Source organism: Tasmannia lanceolata, unplaced genomic scaffold (assembly GCF_043159265.1).
Source record: "Tasmannia lanceolata isolate RefF3 unplaced genomic scaffold, GAP_Taslan_0.1 ptg000023l, whole genome shotgun sequence".
NCBI classification, from domain to species: Eukaryota; Viridiplantae; Streptophyta; class Magnoliopsida; order Canellales; family Winteraceae; genus Tasmannia; species Tasmannia lanceolata.
In genome coordinates, this window is record NW_027518700.1 from 6,254,749 (window position 1) to 6,276,199 (window position 21,451).

At 37.6% G+C, this 21,451-nt stretch overlaps 1 protein-coding gene across 1 annotated transcript; it reads left to right on the forward strand.

Annotated features, from left to right (window-relative positions):
• The first annotated feature begins 236 nt into the window (after positions 1–236).
• On the forward strand, positions 237–13,054 carry LOC143856183 (transmembrane 9 superfamily member 8-like). The gene is made up of 7 exons (XM_077366298.1): positions 237–603; positions 9,757–9,921; positions 10,019–10,128; positions 10,219–10,327; positions 10,412–10,524; positions 10,930–11,083; positions 11,239–13,054. The coding sequence occupies exons 1-7, from the start codon at positions 490–492 to the stop codon at positions 12,394–12,396; spliced, it is 1,923 nt and encodes a 640-aa protein (XP_077222413.1). The 5' UTR covers positions 237–489; the 3' UTR covers positions 12,397–13,054.
• The last annotated feature ends 8,397 nt before the right edge of the window (positions 13,055–21,451 follow it).

Consider the following 21,451-nt stretch of genomic DNA (forward strand, 5'->3'; position numbering starts at 1 on the left):
CCCAAATTTCAGCAATTTCGGAATGTTTTGGCCGAAATTTAAAACCATGATTATAAAGTTATAAGCCCATCCACATCTCTCTCACTTTTCGGATGTGGGATCTTTCATTTTGAGTGGAACTCCCACCAAGGTCCAACAACTAAACTAAACTAAACTAAACTAAACATGTTTTGTAGTTGACCCTAAGGGCAAGACAATGAATTTATTTGAGATCCGGGGGTATTTTTTCAATTTCCCCTTCGAAAGGAAGCAACACAGCCCCATCTCGATATGAAGTGTCTCCCTCATTTTTGGTGAAGGTCTTCTCTTTCCTATGTATAAAAACTCTATAAACCATATAAAATAGAAGAAATATAAAAATAGAACAGGGGAGAGAAGGAGCTCGATCTCAATTTTCCCTCTTCTTCTCATTTCTATTTCCCCTCAGATCTGTACTCTTCAAACCCAAACCCTAACCCTAACCCTAACCCTGTCTCTCTCTCTCTCTCTATGGCGATTCGTAAATCTCTCTCATTTCATCTTTGGATCTCCGCTCTCCTCCTTCTCTTCATCCATGGAGATTGCTTCTACCTCCCTGGCGTTGCTCCAGAGGATTTCGCAAAGGTTAGTTTTTAATATGAATTTTCACCTCTTTTTTTTTCGTATTCCTCGAGTTTTTAGATGTTTCTGTTGTGCCCTAGGGCAAGATCGTGTGGAGTTTTTTATATGTGTTTTTGTCTTTTTTTTTAACTCTCCGAGTTTTTAGATGTTTCTGCTGTGCCCTAGGGCAAGATCGTGTGAATTTCGGTGCTTTATTTGCTTGATCTTAGTCAGATCCTCTACGATATTGACCTAAGAAATGGAAATTTTGGATTTTTTGCTTCTAATTTCATAAAATGGCTGCTGGTTTGTCTGTATTGGCTTTGTTGTTTTGGATCGAGGTATTGATTTTTTGTTTTTCGTGATTTCTTGGATGAAGCTTTTTGAATTTGCGGATTTATTGTTAATTTTGGAAGATTATGAGAGTTTGTTAAGTAGATTCAGGTGGAAGAATTCTGACTATGATTGGTTGATTATTTTTATGTTTTGGTTGGGATTTTGGTTTTGTGGTTTATATTTGTTGGCGGGTTTTCAAGTTCTTTGAACGGGGTTTATATTTTGTTATATTGTTGTGACCATGTTTTTCTATTAAATTTGTAGTCCCAAGTTTAAATGCTTCCATATTTAGGACCAGTTGCTCTCAGTAGTGAAATTCAATGTCCTTTGTGCAGAATACATGTGTATCATTGCATTCTTGTTCTCATATGTGTGTATGGGCGTGAGCTTGTGTTCTATAGCCAGATAATATAGAAAGACTACTATAGGAAAGAGAGTTTCCGAGAAATGGACATGAAGCCCAGAAGACAGCATTAGATGTTGGGTCTTGTGACTGTTGTCATTGAGATCTGTTGGGGGGTTGGAAATTTGGAAGTTAAAATCATTTTCAATACTGTTTGAGACAGATATATCATTTTGTCTTCAACAATATACACTGATAGAATGTTGTTTTGGGTCAGATGCACATGTCTAGTTTGAGATGAAATGTGTCAGGGTATAAAAAATTGCACCCTTGAGACCTAAATAACCACTTTTCATTGAGTCACCTAATTATAGTTGTACACTTTTAGATTTAGTCGTAGTAATTAATTCCATTCCAATGGGCATTTCGTTTTGTTCATTGGAATGAGACATTCTGGTCTTTTGTCCAATCTAAAAAAGACGATTAGACCAGAGGTTTTTTTTTTTTTAAATAGTAAAAAATTCAAAGAAATGAGTTCTAAAAAGTGTGAAAATGAGGTGTTTGATGTGTTTATAACTCTCTCATTTGCTCCCGAAGCAACATTTCATCATTGTATACTATTTGATGTGTTTCGCCCTGCTTTATTTTTTGTACTGGTTTTGTTATTAGTACGATATGTTTCATCCGTACTGGGCAAAACGAGACGGATTTCCTAACTAAGTTTGGGAGAGTTAATAGACATCAAATGCCCTTCAACTGACTATAAAACCATCGTTAAAATAGGAGTAAAAAGAGAAAACCCAAAATTTGACAAAAAAACATTTCTTGACTTTTTTTGCAGTTTTTGGAACAAACTAAAACTGAAAGAAACAGAGTGTAGAACATTTCGCTTAACATTCTGTTTCATTTTTTCATTATGGAACAGAACGTTCTTTCCGTTCCAGACTAAATAAAACAAAATTGTTATTTATGTCTGTACCCGTAGTTTCAAAATTCGGGGCAAACTAAAACAGAACGAAACCTATGATTTGTGGACATGGACACGAGTCTCGCGTGTCGACATGGACATGGAGTGTCGGACACAGCAAACCCCAAAAATTTAGAAACGGGGACACTGCTAAAATACACAGTATATATAATCATGATTTGTAGATACAGATTCATGTGTCAAGTTTCGATGAGTTGTCAGACATGGCAACATCTAAAAATCTAGAAATAGTGACACGTACATACATATAAAATTTCTGATTAATATCATAATTCGTAACAATATAAATATGGTATTCATTTAACAAACTATTAAATCTTAGAATTAATCTACTATAATCTAAAATAAATATGAGATAATCAAATAATAACGCATTCATCAATTTAGTCCATTTATATTCCATTTCCAATATACAACGAAAAAGGGAGACCATTATGATACAATGAATATAGTATTAGAATAAGAGTTGTTTAGGGTTTTAGGTTTATGGGAGAGGATGTAACATCAAATATTAGTGAAAGAAGAGTTTCTCAACTCAACTCAACTAAGCCTTTGTCCCAAACTAGTTGGGGTTTGATGAAGAAGGTGAAAAGATCTACCTGGCTCAAATTGACTAAGTCTAATCCTGACACTAGTTGGGTCCGTCTACATGGATCGATTTCTTCCATTCTATCCTATCCAAGGTCACGTTCTCTGTTATATTCCTAGCCCTCAAGTCTTTCCTCACTGTTCCTACACAAGTTGTTTTCGGTCTGCCCCTACCTCTTTTTATTCCACCAACTTGGCACGAGTCACTTCTTCTCATTGGAGCATCCAAAGGCCTACGTTGGATATGCCCAAACCATCTTAAACGGTGCTCTCTCATCTATCCTCAATTGGTGCCACCCCCACCTTTTTACGGATGTCTTCAATTTTAATTCGACTAACCTTGTGTGGCCGCACATTGATCTAAGCATTCGCATCTCCGCTACACTCATCTTATCCACATGCTGCTTCTTGGTGGCCCAACATTCTAAGCCGTAGAGCATGGTTGGCCTCACAACTGTCTTATAAAACTTTCCCCTCAACTTGGTAGGTATTTTACGATCGCACATAACTCCTGAAAAGAAGAGTTTATAATAAAGATTTAATAATAAAAGAGGTAAACAAAATATTCATTAGTAAAACAGAATGTCACACTTGACACTGTAAAAAAATGTGTCCACACACCCACATTGAGTCTAATACTTCTAGCTGTAGTTTTGAAAATGTCCAAAGGAGTGTCAACAAATATGTAAAAATGCCGGATCTTTTACACATTTGGTTCATTTAATTGTTCTTATATTTTTTTAACAATTTCTGATTTTTTTTCTTTATATATATATATATATATATATATGAGGAAAGTGTTTCTACTCGGTCCCCTAGATAAGCTTATCTACTCCTCCCTTTAAAAAAATACAGTGGGCCCACGCTGTTTGGATGATCCAAAGCATTCATTTGATAGGTCTTAACATAGATAGGGTGTGCCCAAAAAATCAGCACCAAAGGGTCATCCTAGCCCTTCGTTTTGTAGTGCCTTGTGGTGCCCAGAATGGACACATATAAACGTCCACGTTTATATGCGTCCATTTTGGACACGGTGTGCCCAACAAAACGAAGGGCTAGGATGACCCTTTGGTGCTGATTTTTTGGGCACACCCTATCTATGTTAAGACCTATCAAATGAATGCTTTGGATCATCCAAACAGCGTGGGCCCACTGTATTTTTTTAAAGGGAGGAGTAGATAAGCTTATCTAGGGGACCGAGTAGAAACACTTTCCTCTATATATATATATATATATATATATATATATATATATATATATTTTAATTTAAAATAAGTTAACTGTGGATGCTTTTTTTATATATATTTTTAACTATTAAAATTTTTTTGATCGTCGTAGCGGAATGAATGAAACAACGACCGAAATACTGAAATTTTCCGTTCCAGTAGCTAAAATGAAACGACAAACGAAACAAAATTCATAACTAAGGTCCCATTGCTTTGGCTTATCACCAACAAGGCATCTCATGAGATCGAGTGGGGTTGCACGTTCACAGCCACACCATATTCTCCCCTCATTGGCTCTCTCATTTGGTGAATCTTGTAGTCTACTTGGTCAGATCGACTTTCCGGCTATGTCACCGCTTCTCTTGTGCCCTTTTACGCGAGGTTTGAGGTCGATGCACATATCTACCTGTGAGATTCATTGCTTATGAATTTCAGCCATTTGGACTTGAATTATGATTCACCGACACCCTTTGGCCTTAAACCTTTACCTTTGCCTATTCCACACCATGCTTACCCTATGTAAGAGGTTAGTTTGGGCTCTAGACATATTACATTCCTTATTTTCAGGTTGTGTTCAAACCAACTACTTATTGTTGCCACGTTTATATTTTATCGCTGTTTGATGGATACTTAAGTTGCAATGAATTGTTGAGCAGAATTTTAGACTTATTGTTTAATTATCCCAAGTTTTAGATCAAACTAAATTTCCTGGCACGAATTTATTAATTCCCTCAATGCCTAATCTATAGTTGGGACTGATTTGTATTTTGTACTAATCTACTGGGAGATCAACACATTAAGCCCCAAAAGGTTCTTCCGAATATCCCACGAACTCACTGTTTGTACCAAATATATATGGATTGGCCATAGAATATTTTGGCTATTTTGGCCTGAAACAACCATAATATTTCCATGACTCTCATGGGACTCGACCTCTAACTTAAGAAAAATGATTATGAAAGAATGACTAGAAATTCTTTTTCAATTCTATTTTGTGTGTACGTATACCTACATGGCAGTAGGAATGTATAAAAGATTAAATAACGCCCTCTCCAACAGTTAAAATTCGTGCTCGACCTCAAAAATTCTCAAACCCACATCCAGTGCATCCAATCCTCCATTTGTAATCTGTGAACTATTACCTCGTCTATCTAAGCGCATCATAGATTAAATCTTTCTATCGTTATTTTAAATAGAACATTGTCAGATAAGGCCCATCTCAATTGATTCTAATTTCTTCCACCGCTCCAACAACATCCTTGCTTTTGCATTATCGAGCAAATTCAAGCCTTCATAATAATCTCTTCAACATATTCAAATTACTACTGAGATGGAAGTAAATAAAGTCCTTATCTGCTACTTCATTCCCCTTGGGACTCTCCAATAATGTTGAGGATTTCTCTAAAGCCGCAAACTTCTCCTTAACGTTTAGGCTTCTCAAACCAACTGCATTCACCTCTACGTGTGCCGAATCACTGTCATTAGCTCTGTCCTATCAACTGTATTCCAGCGTCATATCTTTTTAGAGATATCGTAGGCAGTTTTCCTATTGGGATTAGTATAACCAGTTCTTTCCCATTGCCTCACTCCTCAAATTTCTCTCATACCTCCTCCTCAACCCCCTCTCAAAAATCTCTCTCATTCTACACGAAAATGAGGACCCCAAATCCCCACGAGAACCCTCGGACGAAACCCACAACAGATCTTCCCAAAAATCCAACTCCGATTCCGAGGAGTCCGAATCATCTTAAAAAAAGCCCGATAGTCACGACCACAACACAAAGCCAATCAAGTCCAAGAAACCTACTCCGTCAAACCCTGCCGCCTCACTGAGTCCACATAAGCGTTTCGGTTAGTCTAACCAGAATGACATGGATTCAAAGAGAAGGCGCAGGGGTTCAAATCAGTGCGTTGGAGAAGAGAGTGAGTTGGAGAGATCTCCCACTGACTTATTTATTTATATTAAGTGAGAATAAGGTACAAAGGCAACTATGCCCTTAGACATTATACATATATTCTAACACAGAGATTCAATAAGGACGACGCCAAGAAGCAGTTTTAGAGGGTGTGGATTTAAGAATATGAGAGCGCAATATTTCTCCAATCCAACCGTCGACAAGGATGGTTTCCATGGCTTTATCAAGGAATCTATGCATGTCAAATTTAGTAAAGGAAAAATGACCGCCAAGATATTTCAGTTGAAGAGGAAGTATGAGAACAATTTGAAGAGGCAATGGGAAAAGAACTGAATTTCACTAATCCCCATAGGAAAATTATCTGCGATATCTCTAAAAAGATATGGGGTAGTAATACAGTTGATAGGGCAAAAGCTAATGAGAGTGATTCGGCACACATAGAGGTGAATGCAGGTTGTCTGAGAAGCCTAAACGGTAAGAAGTCTGCGGCTTCAGAGAAATCTTCTACATTATTGGAAGGCCCCAAGGGAAATGAAGTAGTAAATAAAGACTTTCTTGACATCTATCTCAGTAGTAATTTAAAGATGTCATATGTTGAAGAGAGCATTATGAAAAAAAGGCTTGCATTTGCTTGACAATGCAAAAGCTAGGATGTTAGAGGAACGATGGAATCGATTGAGATGGGCCTTATCCGACAACGTTCCATTTTTATTAACGATCAGAAGGATTTAATCTATGATGTGCTTAGATCATTGAGTTAATGGTCTAGAGATTACAAATGTAGTTTTTTGATGCATTAGATATGAGTTTGGGAATTTTTGTGGTCGAGCCCGAATTTTTTATTACTATTTTTTTGCTTAATTTGGATAGAGTTCGTAATGGGCTGATTTGGTTATTGTAAATATGTGTTTGCTGTGGGTGGAGAATTTGTGTTGAGCCCCCTCTATACTCTATCTTTGTCATTTCTTTCTCTGTCATAGTTGTGTTTTTTGGCGTTTGTGCTCATATGCAAAATGCACACCATTTGTTTGATGAGATGTTTGAGAGAGGTGTGGTGCCTTGAAATTATTCTTGCCGCTGCAAGTTGATTGCATTAAGCCAAATGATGTTCCGTGGATGGAGTGTTGTGTCGTTGGCAGCTTTGGGTTGATGTAGGTGCGCCCCTTTTTTTTGTTGGTGGTTGGTTGGTTGGTTGGTTGTTGGTTTGTTGGTAACAAGTGGTATCAGAGCCGTCCATCCTGTGCCATGGCTACGTCTTTGAAGCTTTTAGAATCCCTTCTCTATGATTTTCGACAAATCAAAGTGCTTGTTTTGAAAATGATAGAAGAGCAACGGCGATTTGTGGAAGGTTTGAAAAAAAAATCAGCATGGTGTTCGAGGAAATACGCAAAGATGAAGGCTGAATCTTTAAAATTTTAATGTCGAGGCAGAGGTAAAAATGACAATTGATGATTATGAAAAATCGTATTTCTTTTCATCTTTGATCACAAAAGATTTCGAAAGTGAGATTTGAAAGATCATGATTGTTATTTATGAAGAACATGAAAGCCTGATGTCAATTTTATTGTTCAACCAAAGTATACCCAATAGGATTTGGGACCCAGTGGACTACAATATTTTCTCTAGGACAGGGTCGTTTCTAAGGGGATGTAGTTTAGGGTTGTGGGGTTTGTTATTTGTGATGTGTCTTGTTAGTGGGCAAATGGGCTTGTGATGTGCACATGCCTTCTTGCTTGTATTTATGTAGCAACCGAAATGAAAAGAATAGATTTTTTCAGCAAATGAGACTTTGTTTTTAAGGAGAGTCATGTCTCCTCTCGAATTGAGCCGTCGAGAGGTCCGGTTGCCTTGAATCAACCTCTCATCCCATCTTTTCTATCTCTTGTTTTGTTTATTTGTGTTACGGCCAATTAGGCACGCAACAAGTGGTGTCAGAACAAAAGGTCCTGAATTAAATCCTCCTTGATATTAAAAATCCACATGCAATGGTTAACCCAAAAAAGTGGGGCCACATGTGACACGTGTAGGCCAACTTTAAAAAGAGGGTCCACACGTGAGGGGGAGTCTTAAAGTATAAAAGATTCAATAATGCCTTCTCCAACAGCTTAAGCTTTTGGAGTAATTCGTTGTTTCACAGGAATGAACTAAAAACTCATTTATCAGTGGGTTTAAACCATGGTTTTAAATTTCAACCGAAATCCGAAATTTTGGACCGAAATTTCTGATTTCGGTCAGCACTGAAACTGAAATTTGGAATACACGAAACGGTACTTTATTTCGGTCGAAATTTCATTTTTATATTTCAACCCAAAAATCTTGATTTTTAATTATATAATATTTTCCTGAAATTTCGGCCGAAATTTGGTATTATAAATATATTATTATTTTTCATTGGTATATCGGATTTCGGCCGAAATTTTGAAATATCGGTTCCGAAACGCATTCAGAAACCGAAATTTGAAACCATGGTTTTAACTATGAAGAATGTGGATTAAGGCTTGGATTGACAATTTGGGCTGTACATCCACTCTAAATTTGGAGGATTCACTCTTGAATTACATTTTTTAGTTGAAGATGCATTTAACAAATTTTAAGTATTTCTGATAGCATTGTATGGACATGGGTCTCTGATGTAATTATGGTAAGATATTAATAATATTTTAATAATTCTTACAATTTTGGCTTCAGCTTTTTTATTTTGTTTTTTATTTGATTTTCTTAAAATGAATGAAAAATCATATCATATATGCGTGGACTTTGCGCTAGATCCATGCATCTATGACATTGATGATTGGACCAGTAAATATATTGCACTATTTCTCATGTGTTAGTGTTTTAATATTTTGTTTTTCCTTAAAAAAAAAAAAGAAACACGCAAGAACATATCAGATGCATGAATTAGGGGATTGAGTCACGAATGTTTTTCCAGGAACCAAGTCACATCTCAAAAGTCAAAATGAAATGGTTTCAGCCCGCATGAGTCATACCCCATTTTGAGTTATTAACAGTGAGATGCTAATGAAGAAACATAACTGGTTTTGGTGGCTACTGAGCTGCAGCCTTCTTTTTTTATTTTTTTTAGAATGATGAAGAGGCAATTTTATTAAGAAAGCAAAGGACAGAACAAGATCTCTATTGAGACGGTCAAAGGAAGGATACACGAAAGGGCAACCAAAAAAAAAGGAATGAACACAACCCTCGAGGGGGGGATGATAAAAAAGCAACTGCGAGCCTCTATCATCCCCATCACGATTCAAAATGTTTTTCTCCTCATTGGTCGAGTGGTGAACGTGGTGAAACAGAACCGAGTGCCCCTCCACAGTATCTAATACCTCCTCAGTGGAGTCTCCATTATATGTGTGCTGTGTCCTTTGTTTTATGATCTCCGTGCTTTGAATCATAGTCGGTGTTATTCACAACTGTTTATCTTGGAAGATTATTAATTTTCTTATTTCCATTTTTTATAGGGAAAATTGAAAAATAAAATGTCTAAGATTCTATATAACATATTAATTTTAAGAAAAAAAATTGAAAAACTAAAACTACCAGGAAATATCATTTCACGGTAAAAAAATTTTAAAAATGATAATATCACAAATTTTTTTTTTTTTAAATCTTGAGATAATTTCAGGCTTTTTATCATTTTTCTCAAAATATCGAAGAAAATCGGGATATTTGGAGGTTAAGCTTCTGACTATGCTTTGAATCTTAGATTGAGTCATCTAATTACCTACGGGACTCATTGCGTGGTACTACTGTAACTGGGTTTTGATGCTGCAGGGAGCTTTACTACAGGTGAAAGTGAACAAACTGTCCTCTACTAAGACACAACTTCCATATTCCTTTTATTCTCTTCCTTTTTGTCGTCCGGAGGCCATAGTTGACAGTGCAGAGAATCTTGGGGAAGTTCTTCGTGGAGATCGTATTGAAAATTCACCATTTGTGGTCTGCTACATTTTCTCAGATAAACTACTATTCTTGATATTCTTTTCATAATTACATGGGGGTCATTGTGTTTCTGAACAGATTTTTTCTGTTGCAGTTTCGAATGAGGGAACCTCAGATGTGTAATATTGTCTGCAAGACAACACTCGATGCGAAAGCTGCAAAGGACTTTAAGGAAAAGATAGAAGATGAATATCGGGTCAACATGTAAGACACAGATGTTTGTGATCCTTGTTAGAGAAATCACATGTGACTATGACTCATATTTGTTTAATAGATCCGCATGGCATTTTGCAGGATCCTGGATAATCTTCCTTTGGTTGTTCCTATAAAAAGACAGGAGCAGGAATCTGCTACATTTTATCAGCATGGCTTTCACGTTGGCCTCAAAGGCCAATATACCGGAGTAAAGACATGTTCATAAGCACCCAGTGCACTATAATTTTTCTACTTAATGATTGTTATGTGACAAATACTCTTTTTTTTGCAGAACAAGGACGAGAAGCATTTTATCCATAACCATCTATCTTTTCTTATTAAGTATCACCAGGATGCACAAACAGACTCTGCAAGGATAGTGGGATTTGAGGTCAAACCCTTCAGGTCACTCCTAACCTATCTTGCAATATGAGACCTGCATTACTAGATGTTCATTTCGTGCCGATTTCCCTGTGTGAAACTACCAATTACTCCAAAAGCTTAAGCTGTTAGAGATGGAGTTATTTAATCTTTTATACTTCAACACTCCCCCTCACGTGTGGCCCCTCTTTTTAGGGTTGACCTACACGTAGCACATGTGGCCCCTCTTTTGGGTTTGCCATTGTGGATTTTTTTTAATATCAAGGGGTATTGAACTCAGGCAACTTGCTTTGATACCATGTGAAACTACCAATTACTCCAAAAGCTTAAGCTGTTAGAGATGACGTTATTTAATCTTTTGTACTTAAACATCCTGGTCCGTCCCAACTTATGTCTTGTTAAAGAAAGTCCTTTTTTTTATTGGTCCAGTGTGAAACATGAATACGATGGAGAATGGATGAATGAGAAGACTCGCTTGACAACCTGTGACCCCCATGCAAAACGTCTGGTACTAAATTCTGATTCTCCACAAGAGGTCAAAGATAAGGAGGACATTATATTCACATATGATGTCCAGTTTAAGGTAAGACTCTCACACCTGTATTCCTGGTAACCTTAATCCCAATAATTGGAATTAGTATTTAACCAGTTAATTGCTTATGCTTTAAACTCCCCAAAATGTTTTTATTCCTAACCATGGATGGTAGTTTATTTCTCATTGTTACTCCCACTTTGCAGGCGAGCGATGTAAAATGGGCATCTCGTTGGGATACCTATCTCCTAATGTCAGATGATCAAATCCATTGGTTCTCTATTGTCAATTCTTTGATGATTGTTCTTTTCCTCTCGGGCATGGTGGCTATGATCATGCTGCGAACATTGTACCGGGACATTTCCAAGTACAACCAGCTGGAAACCCAAGAAGAAGCCCAAGAAGAGACGGGATGGAAACTAGTCCATGGGGATGTTTTCAGGCAGCCAGCAAACTCGGATTTATTGTGTGTGTATGCCGGAACAGGTGTCCAGTTCTTCGGGATGATACTAGTCACCATGATATTTGCTGCCCTTGGCTTTCTCTCCCCCTCAAACCGAGGTGGATTAATGACCGCCATGCTCTTACTTTGGGCCTTCATGGGCCTGTTTGCCGGCTACTCTTCAGCCCGTCTCTACAAGATGTTTAAGGGGACAGAATGGAAGAAAATCACCCTTAAAACTGCATTCACGTTCCCAGCTATAGTCTTTGCCATTTTCTTTGTCCTGAATGCTCTCATCTGGGGGGAGAAATCTTCAGGTGCGGTGCCGTTTGGGACCATGTTTACCTTGGTTTTTCTCTGGTTTGGGATCTCAGTCCCGCTCGTGTTTGTGGGTAGTTATATTGGGTTCAAAAAACCAGTGATTGAAGATCCTGTGAAGACGAACAAAATCCCTAGGCAGATTCCAGAACAGGCTTGGTACATGAACCCAATCTTCTCAATACTGATCGGAGGGATACTTCCATTTGGAGCTGTTTTCATAGAGCTTTTCTTTATCCTCACTTCAATATGGTTACACCAGTTCTACTACATATTCGGCTTCCTCTTCATTGTCTTCCTCATCCTCATTGTCACCTGCGCTGAGATAACAATTGTGCTATGTTATTTCCAGCTATGCAGTGAGGATTACCTGTGGTGGTGGAGGGCATATTTGACATCGGGGTCTTCTGCACTCTATCTCTTCCTCTATGCGGCTTTCTATTTCTTTACAAAGCTCGAGATAACCAAACCTGTGTCAGGGGTGTTGTACTTCGGCTATATGCTGATTGTCTCATATGCATTCTTTGTTCTGACTGGCACGATCGGTTTCTATGCGTGCTTCTGGTTCACGAGGCTCATTTATTCATCGGTGAAGATCGATTGATAGTGTGATTTGATCAACTGCTGGTTTCTTGTATGAGAAAGCGGGTTCCACAAACAGGTTATTTTCAACTTCCACATTTGGCTTGCATTTTGAATGTGTTATTTATTCTGTTAGAGAAATTGGTACACATTCCTGATGCAGGTTCTTAGGATTAGTTTCTTTGCCTTTGGTATTTCTTTCCTTTTCCTTTTTTTGATATTCTGGAAAACATATGAGGGGTTAGCAATTCATTTATCCTCAATTGCTTGTTTTAAGAATGGTGGGGTCCTTGTACTCTTATTTTATGTTATGCTCCCGGGAGAATAGAAAGAAAACCCTTCAAATTCTTGCAAGGTGTGTATTCTTTTATAAGGTAAGGTGCTCGTGCATATGGAAAGCGCCACAACATAGCAGCCAAACAGATCACATAATTTCATTTGTTGCTATTATAAGTGTTGTTGAAATCATATTATGGGAAAGATATTCTCAGCTCACTTGAATTACTACTTGGTCCCTATTGCCTCTGCACATGACACATGTATAATGATTGAAATTGTACCCTAACTAGGACCAACTGTGGATGGGATATTGCCCAAACAAATATTTCAGTTGTTAGAACAACTCTTATATGTTTGTGGGCTTTTTTTTGCTGAATATGAAGTGTTGATGTTCTTCTTTATTTCAATTATTATAAGACTGGATTAGTTGTATGTTCTCTTTCTGATATGGGTTTGAGAAAGTATATTGTTGACAGCAGTGGGCTGGATTCATGGTTACCCGCCAGATCAATGGACCCTATTATGTAGACATTGCACATGTAGCCTAGAGTTGACCATTATGATTTTCTTGGAGCGAAAATAAGGTTTCACCTAAATCATCAAATCTGTAGGTTAGGTATGTAAACTTCCATATGGAAGGCAAGAGTTACCTCCGAACCCTTTTTAAAGCTTATTATCTAATGCGGGTGCTTAAGAGGGAAGAAGAAGAAAAATAGAAATCAAGAACACAACAAGAGAAGAAGAAGAAAATGGGAGCAATGCTCAACCCAATTGATATTCCATCAATTACATAAGTTTATCAACATCAAAAATCCCCTCTAAAGATGGTTTCTAACTCTTTAAATAAAAGAAAACCAAAGCAAATTCGTTCAAGCTCTTCCACCAACTAGCTTAGGGACTAACATAAAATTAATTGCATTGGAACTCACTAACTTTGACTGTTTTGGGAACACACAGACACAGTTTACTAAAACTGCCATAACTTTCTACCCTGTTGTCCAATTTTCGAGCACAAATATTTGTTGGAAAGATCTCAAAGAGACCTACAACTTTGTAGTTTACTACTTTCAATAATTCTGCCATTTAGAGGTCCAAAAAAGAGGTTCAAAAACAGGCCAACAACATTAATGAGGGACTGCACTTTGGAACTCCACCAAAACCACATAGGCATGACATGGCTGCCATGTTGGCACTGCGTCATTATCTCCGGGTGAGAAAGAACTTGCCCACAAGTTCTCATCAAGCTCTCCATGATAAGTTGTCAAGTCTTTAACATTGAAGTTGGGTGAGTATTGATATTTGGAGGGAGCTCAACCTTGAATGCATTATCCCCAATTTTCTTAAGCACTTGAAAATGGGCATCCATAAGATCTTGAAATTTGCTTAACTTCATTGGTTCAAGAAAACTCGCCCTCGAACCTTGAATTATCGAAAAATGATCATCAATTGAAACTTCCCAAGATCAAACTCCGCTTCATAATCTCCATGAAGAAGTGATAATTTGTCTAGATTTTGAACATGTTTTAATATATAAATATCAACTGTGAGCTTCAATGTGGGATTGAATAAAAATGGATCGATGTAATTGGATGAAAAAATTGATGTAATATTTTTTCATTCACCCATCACTTCAATATCCATCGGTTCACCTAATATGCAATCGAATCCAATTTCTTTGGTGATGAATTCATTGAATTGCCGTTGAAGTTCCTCGTACTCCTCGTTAGTTTCAACAACAAGTAGAGCATCGAATTTACCATTATTATTGGTCTCTTGATCAAATTCGTTCTTTGAAAGAAAAAAGTTACTCTCATACCCTATCTTGAACCATGCAATCTGATACGGCTTTGGATGTTGTTCGATTTTGAGCTTGTGCTTGTTCACCATTTTATGAGATACGATGTTCTCACAACTCCTACCATCGATCACAATGGAGCAAACCTTGTCATGAGATTCGCATCGAGTCTTGAAAATATTGGAACGAACCCAATCATCATCGGATTCAACCTTTGGTGTAGCAAGTGCTCTTTGGATCACCAAACTTTCGCCTTCTTTGGGTTCAATTTCTTCATTTTGTATGCCATCTTCCTCATCACATATGGGTTGATTTGAATAGTCAATAAGATCCTCATCATATATGGGCTGATTTGAATCATCAACAAGATTCTCATCATTTTCTTCATCACCGAAAGCAACTACTTGCCTCATTGGACAATCTTTGAAACGATGGCCAACTTGACCACACTTGAAACAAGCATTTGAATTGTTGGGACGGTTGAGATGATTTCCAACTTGATGTGTAGGGGCTGATTTTGTAGAATTTTTGTTGAAATATTCGGACATTGACTTTGTACCTCCACCATGTGAAGATTCACCTTTAGAAGAAGGATAGAGACTACTAACATCCACATACTTTTTAGCACTACGACGAGAAAGTTTAGCCTCCACCATCAAGGCTAGTTGATAAGCATCATTGGCACTCAATGATCGGTGCATTTCCACCTTATCACGAATGGAAAACTTCAAACCATCAACATACCTTGCCACAAGTTGATCTTCACCCTCTTGAATATCATTACGAGCCATGAGTTTGTAGAATTCTTTGGTGTAATCCAACACACTCTTGGATTCTTGGCGTAGGTTGTTGAATTGAGAAAAGATAATTTGGAAAAATTCCAACAGAAGAAATTTCTCCTTAAGCCTTGACTTCATTTTGTCCTAAGAAGAAATTTTACGCTTTCCTTTCCGGATTCTCATTTCTTGAACTTTATCCCACCATATTGAAGCGAAGCCACGAAGCCTTGTAGCCACAAGCTTGACACGTTGGCTTTCGGGTGTTTCCTTGTAATCAAAGAACTTCTCAATGGCACTAAGCCATTCAAGAAACTCTTCGGGTTGTAGACGACCATGAAACTCCGGCAAGTCAATCTTGACGGTGTCGAAATCACGATAGAACCTTCCTAACCTAGCCTCCTCACGAGTATTGGCGAAGGGATTCACATCGGATTCATCACTAGACCCTCCACGGCTTGATCCACCACGCTCACTACGAGCTTCTCGGCGTTCAAGACATATGGTAAGTTGTTCAACTTGTCTTTGAAGCGCTTGAAGTTCATCATCTCTCAAATCTTCTATCATTTGGTTACCACGCCTTCCTTGACCTCTTCGTGCCGCCATGAAAATCAAATCGTAGCTAGCCCAAGAGAGTAACGTTGGCTTAATACCAGATAATGCGGGTGCTTACGAGGGAAGAAGAAGAAAAATAGAAATCAAGAACACAACAAGAGAAGAAGAAGAAAATGGGAGCAATGCTCAACCCAATTGATATTCCATCAATTACATAAGTTTATCAACATCAAAAATCCCCTCTAAAGATGGTTTCTAACTCTTTAAATGAAAGAAAATCAAAGCAAATTCGTTCAAGCTCCTCCACTAGCTAGCTTAGGGACTAACATAACATTAATTGCATTGGAACTCACTAACTTTGACTGTTTTGGGAACACACAGACACAGTCTACTAAAACTGCCATAACTTTCTACCCTCTTGTCTAATTTTCGAGCACAAATACTTGTTGGAAAGATCTCAAAGAGACCTACAACTTTGTAGTTTACTACTTTCCATAATTCTGCCATTTAGAGGTCCAAAAAAAAAGGTTCAAAAACAGGCCAGCAACATTAATGAGAGACTGCACTTTGGAACTCCACCAAAACCACCTAGGCATGACATGACTACCATGTTGGCACTGCATCATTATCTCATAATAAAAACCTGAACTCATACTTTTTTCCAAGCCAACTAAAATTCTTCCACAAAGATTATCATGATTAAACTTTCTATAACCCAGCTTCCCCAACTGATTCCAAGTTTCCTTTTGAAGACAAATTCAAACCTTTAACCTTTATGAAAGTCATCCATGGAGATCCACTTCAGATCACTCTCCTGTCAAGTTGGTAGTTGGAGAAGGAGAAGTTGCAAAGGTGGTTGTAGGAAAATGACAAGTGACAAATGACAAGTGGTTGTAGGAAAATGACAAATGAGAATGAGAAGTTGCAAAGTTGGTAGTTTGGAGGCTGTTTGAGGAAGATGATGGATGTAGGTTGGAATGATTGTAGTCCAGGGCAATTGGCTGGGCATGGTCGGGGAAAGCTTTTTTTGAATTGATTGTAGTGTAAGGCTCGCCCATGGCATGGTTCAAGAAGAAAGGGCCCAGATTTTTGTTGTTTTTCTTCAGTCTTTCTGGCTCAAAGTATGCCCTGGCCAGCTTTATTTGATGCTATGTAATGCCAGGTGGGACTCCTGGTCCCCAATGTAATTTTCATAGTATCAATAAAAATGTCAATTTTAAAAAATAAAATGACAAGTGAATAATCATCGGTGGTTAGTAAGAGTATGCTTAAACTTTTAATATTCACAAGCAACTCATATATAACTAGTGTTAAGCTTTTAACAGTCTATCCGCAAGCAATTCAATTGGAAGAAGGAAGAAAGAGAGAGGAGAGAATTTGTGGGAGATTATTGAGTTGTAACTCCAACCCCACAGGCAATCTTTATACGAGTGAAAAGTTTCACTAGTTATATAAAATGTCATTAAGAATTATTATGCCCTCTTCCTAATGTTGAGCATAGATATCATTCATGCCCATCTTGGAATACATACTTACCAAACTAGCTTCGAGCAAGGTTCTTAACGTTCATTAGCTGATCTTCTGACATCACACATTGGATAGATGATATCTTCCTTGTGTGCTGTGGCTTTTTCATGAACAAAATGGTGATCCATTTCAATTTACATGCCAACTATAAAAATCCATCTCTTCCATAATAGTTTTCTACCACTTCAACTAATTATGAATCATCACAGGATATCTAAACTTGTACATAATTCTTTTCTACCACTCACGGGGCTTCTTCCCCTTACTCATGACCAAGTCTATTGCTAAGACACCATGTCCTCAGCTAGAGTCACCTCTGCTCACTAACCAAATGACATTCTATAAGTCCAGAAAGAAATTTAGCAACCTTTCTTTGAATAAACGTTATTTGAAGACCTTGATAAAAAATAAAAAATAACGTTATCTGAAGAAGAAATATAGTTTATGTTCTTTTCATTTATGAGATTCACATAGAGAGCCGCAGTTGGTTCACACAACTTTGAACCCTTTATCAATACAGGACAACATTGCTTGGGCCCTGTTTGTTTAAGATTATGACAACCAATTGTGAGCACCATACCGATTATTGGACTCAAAATCACATTTAAATTTGAGTCCAATAATCGGGTTTAGCACTCACAATCGATTGTCATAATATAAACAAGCAGGGCCTTAGTAATCTACACAAACCATCAGCTCAGCTCAGCTCACTCTAGCCTGCTCAGCAGTTCACATCAAGTTTGTAGTCAGCACGAGGACTGCACCACAGTTCAAGACAGTCCACTTGGAGCGATAATTCACACAGAAGCAAAAGTAGGTAGCAATCTACATCAAAATTGCACAAAAATCCTCAGGATGCAGGTACCCGTAAGATTGTATCAAAATCCACCATGGTCGACACAAAGACTGTATAGCACATAACAATCAACAAGAATGTTAGACAACGGTTCGCACAAAGGCTCAATAGTCTTCACTAAAGCAACAAAAGCCCACAACACTCCACTTGGGTATATAAAAGCTAGAGAGGGGTAGACGAATTTCACTCTCTACACACTCTGCATATTTTGAGAAAAAACCTACGCAAAAGCTATACTAAGGCTACACAATAGCTCACAAAAAGGATACACAATAGTCCAAGGCAGTTCACAATGTTCTAATGGGACAATGCAACTATCCAATCCAAACAAATGGGTCCAGCACAATCTTAGGTTAAGGTAGCACACTAGCTAGTTCACACAAGCTCAAACACACTAGCTACTCTGCATGAATTCAACACATTCACTAATTAGGATTGCAAAATAACACACATATCAAGAAAGACAATACAATGCTCATGACAACAAGCAGTCCTCACAATCATGGTTTTAAATTTCCATCGAAACCAGCATGAAACGACCGGAATGTTCCCGCTCCCATCCCCACCGAAACTGAAACCGAAACAACTGATATGGATCAACCAAAATTGTAAGTTTAATACTAATATACTATATTAGTATGTATTACATAATTATATTTATATGAATTGCATGCTAAATGTGGCGTATGTATTATGTATAAATAATTATTATAAATTACATGTGAAATTTGGAATGTACTAAGACATGTCATGACAATGCATGTCAGTAAGTGTTTGATGTCTTTAAACCATTACAGATGGTTGGCTTGCTTATGTGATGGTTTCCAAGTGTGTATTTGTGCTTATTCTCGCATCACGGAGTTTCATTTATAAATTCCATCATTTGCATGTGTTTCCATATATTTTCTTGATTTTACAGGATTTCCACTAAAATTTTCAATGGAAACCAAAACCAAAATTTAAAACCTTACTCACAAATGTACAACAATCCAGAAGGATAAACATCAAGTCGCGAAAGGGTACTACAACCTTCACACAATGATAGAACTGCTACGAGAGAAATACAACAATCCACTAGAATGTTTAGTCGCAGTAATGCTCAACCACCCGTGAAAAAGTGCATGAAATCATGTTAAGGTTTTAATAATCCATCCACAAGTATATTTTAAAATTAGATTATCATTGTGACATATCTTTTGTTTTATTAAAAATGGGTGTAAATTTTGTTTTACGTCCATTTTACATAAAAAAGAAACAGAGCTTTAGGGTGAAAATGGGCTTAAAATTTGTTTTACGCCAATTTTATGTTGAAAGAAACTGAGATTTGGGTGATTGTGTAAGGCAATTTCCACTCACTTTAGCAGGCCAGAACATCCACCTCAGATGAATTAAATTAGTAAGACAAAACCTGCTCCTAAGTGGCTGTTCTCTCCTGCAAAAGTGAGCTGCGAAATTGCCTGGACAATACCCTACCTTTTATTTAGGGCACTGATAAATCGACCCCCTAATCTCTCTCTCTCTCCCTCTCTCTCTCCACTCCACCTATATGGGGGTTGATTTATCACTGCCCTTTATTTATTTGAGATTTTATATTGGGGGAGGGGGCTAGGATTATCCTATGGAAATGATTTTTTGGGCACAACCTATTTACATTATGGCCCATCACATGGACGGTTTGGACCATCCTATAGTGTGGTCTGTACAGTACTTTTTGAAAAATAAGGGACTATAAGAGCTTACGCGGTATAAAATCTCATTTTATTATATATATTATAGTGAAATATAATAGGTAAGTGCAACACCACTCCCCGTAATTGTAGGCAGTGACTGATATCATTAAGCTCTATTCATGTTTGAAACTTGAGAACATAGAACCTAGATAGAATCTCGGTCTGCTCCTAAGCTTCTTATAAGTAAGGCCTATGAAAGTGCATGCGGTCCCCTAATAAAAAGTCTAATCAACTAACCATCATAACAAAGGTAATAACAGTGTTTATCTATTTATTTACTATACATACCTCACGCGTTTTCATCATTATGCTACTGCTTAATGATCCAATGTGAAAATTGCAACTTGAGAAATGTTCAATGCGAGTTTTTTAACATGGTTCACCCCCCCGCCCCCCCTCCTCTCTTATTTTTAAATCACCATTTGATCTTTGAATAGACACAAAACCAGTGTTTAAAAACTCGGACTGCCCGGTCAAGTTAAAAAAAAGAAGAAGAAGAAGAAGAAGAAGAGTGGCATGTCCATGATTGACTCAATTTTTAGTTAACTTGGGCTAATGAGATTCTGAATGACTTGATAGGTTGAAACTCATAGAAAAGAACTCGACCAATGTAAAACCGAGTTGACTCGGGCGAGTCGGTGATTGACTTCTGATGACAAGATAGTTGCAAGGTCTTGATCAATTATTAAAAGGTGGGCTCTACATTGGGCAATATCAATTTATATAAGATAGCACTGAAAATATCCCATCCCATACTTTAGTTTGAGAAAGTTGCAGAGGATAATCTCTACTGAGAGAGACATTACTATGCAAATTGTGTAGTTACAGGCAAGAGGGAACTGGGTTGCAAGACATTGATTAGGCATTAAACTGTCACTTATTTTGGTAGGAAAGTATGGCCCCAAACGCACCCAAGTGAGGAACTAGAGACTGGCTCACCAGACCATAGTTAGGAAAATGAGGTTTTATTAGAAAAACCTTTAAAAGTTTAAACTTATTAAATGAATTTTTTGGCCAACTTTTCCTCCACTGTATTTTTCTAAATGACAAAATTTTAAACGTATTAAATGTGATTTTTTGTGTTTCCCTGTATTTGAACAAATTTTTACTACATTTTTTTAAAACTAATACCGTATTAAACTCGAATTTTTTACCTCTACAATCATAGAATATCCTATTACTATCGAACGGCAAAAGCATTCTACGTACGCATTCAATAAGAACCCATTCTATGCACTTCCTGTTAGAAAAGGGGGACAATCACGAGTACGTGATTGGCCGAATGCTTGATTTAGGCCTTTCGAGGATGCGTGAGCAGTACGAGAAGGAGCTTCTTGATATACATTTTTGCTTCGAACAGTGTTTCATCTCGATCCGACTCCTTTTCACTAATTCCATGATCTGTTATTTGAGGACTCCTCCTGGATTGGGAATTGTCTTCACGGATAAGTGAGATGGATGCTGCTTAAGGTGGAACAAGCAATCATCCAAGACTCCTCAGAACGGAACAACATGCCAGAGGTGGTAACATGTTGGAGGCGTCGTCGTCTACCACATAA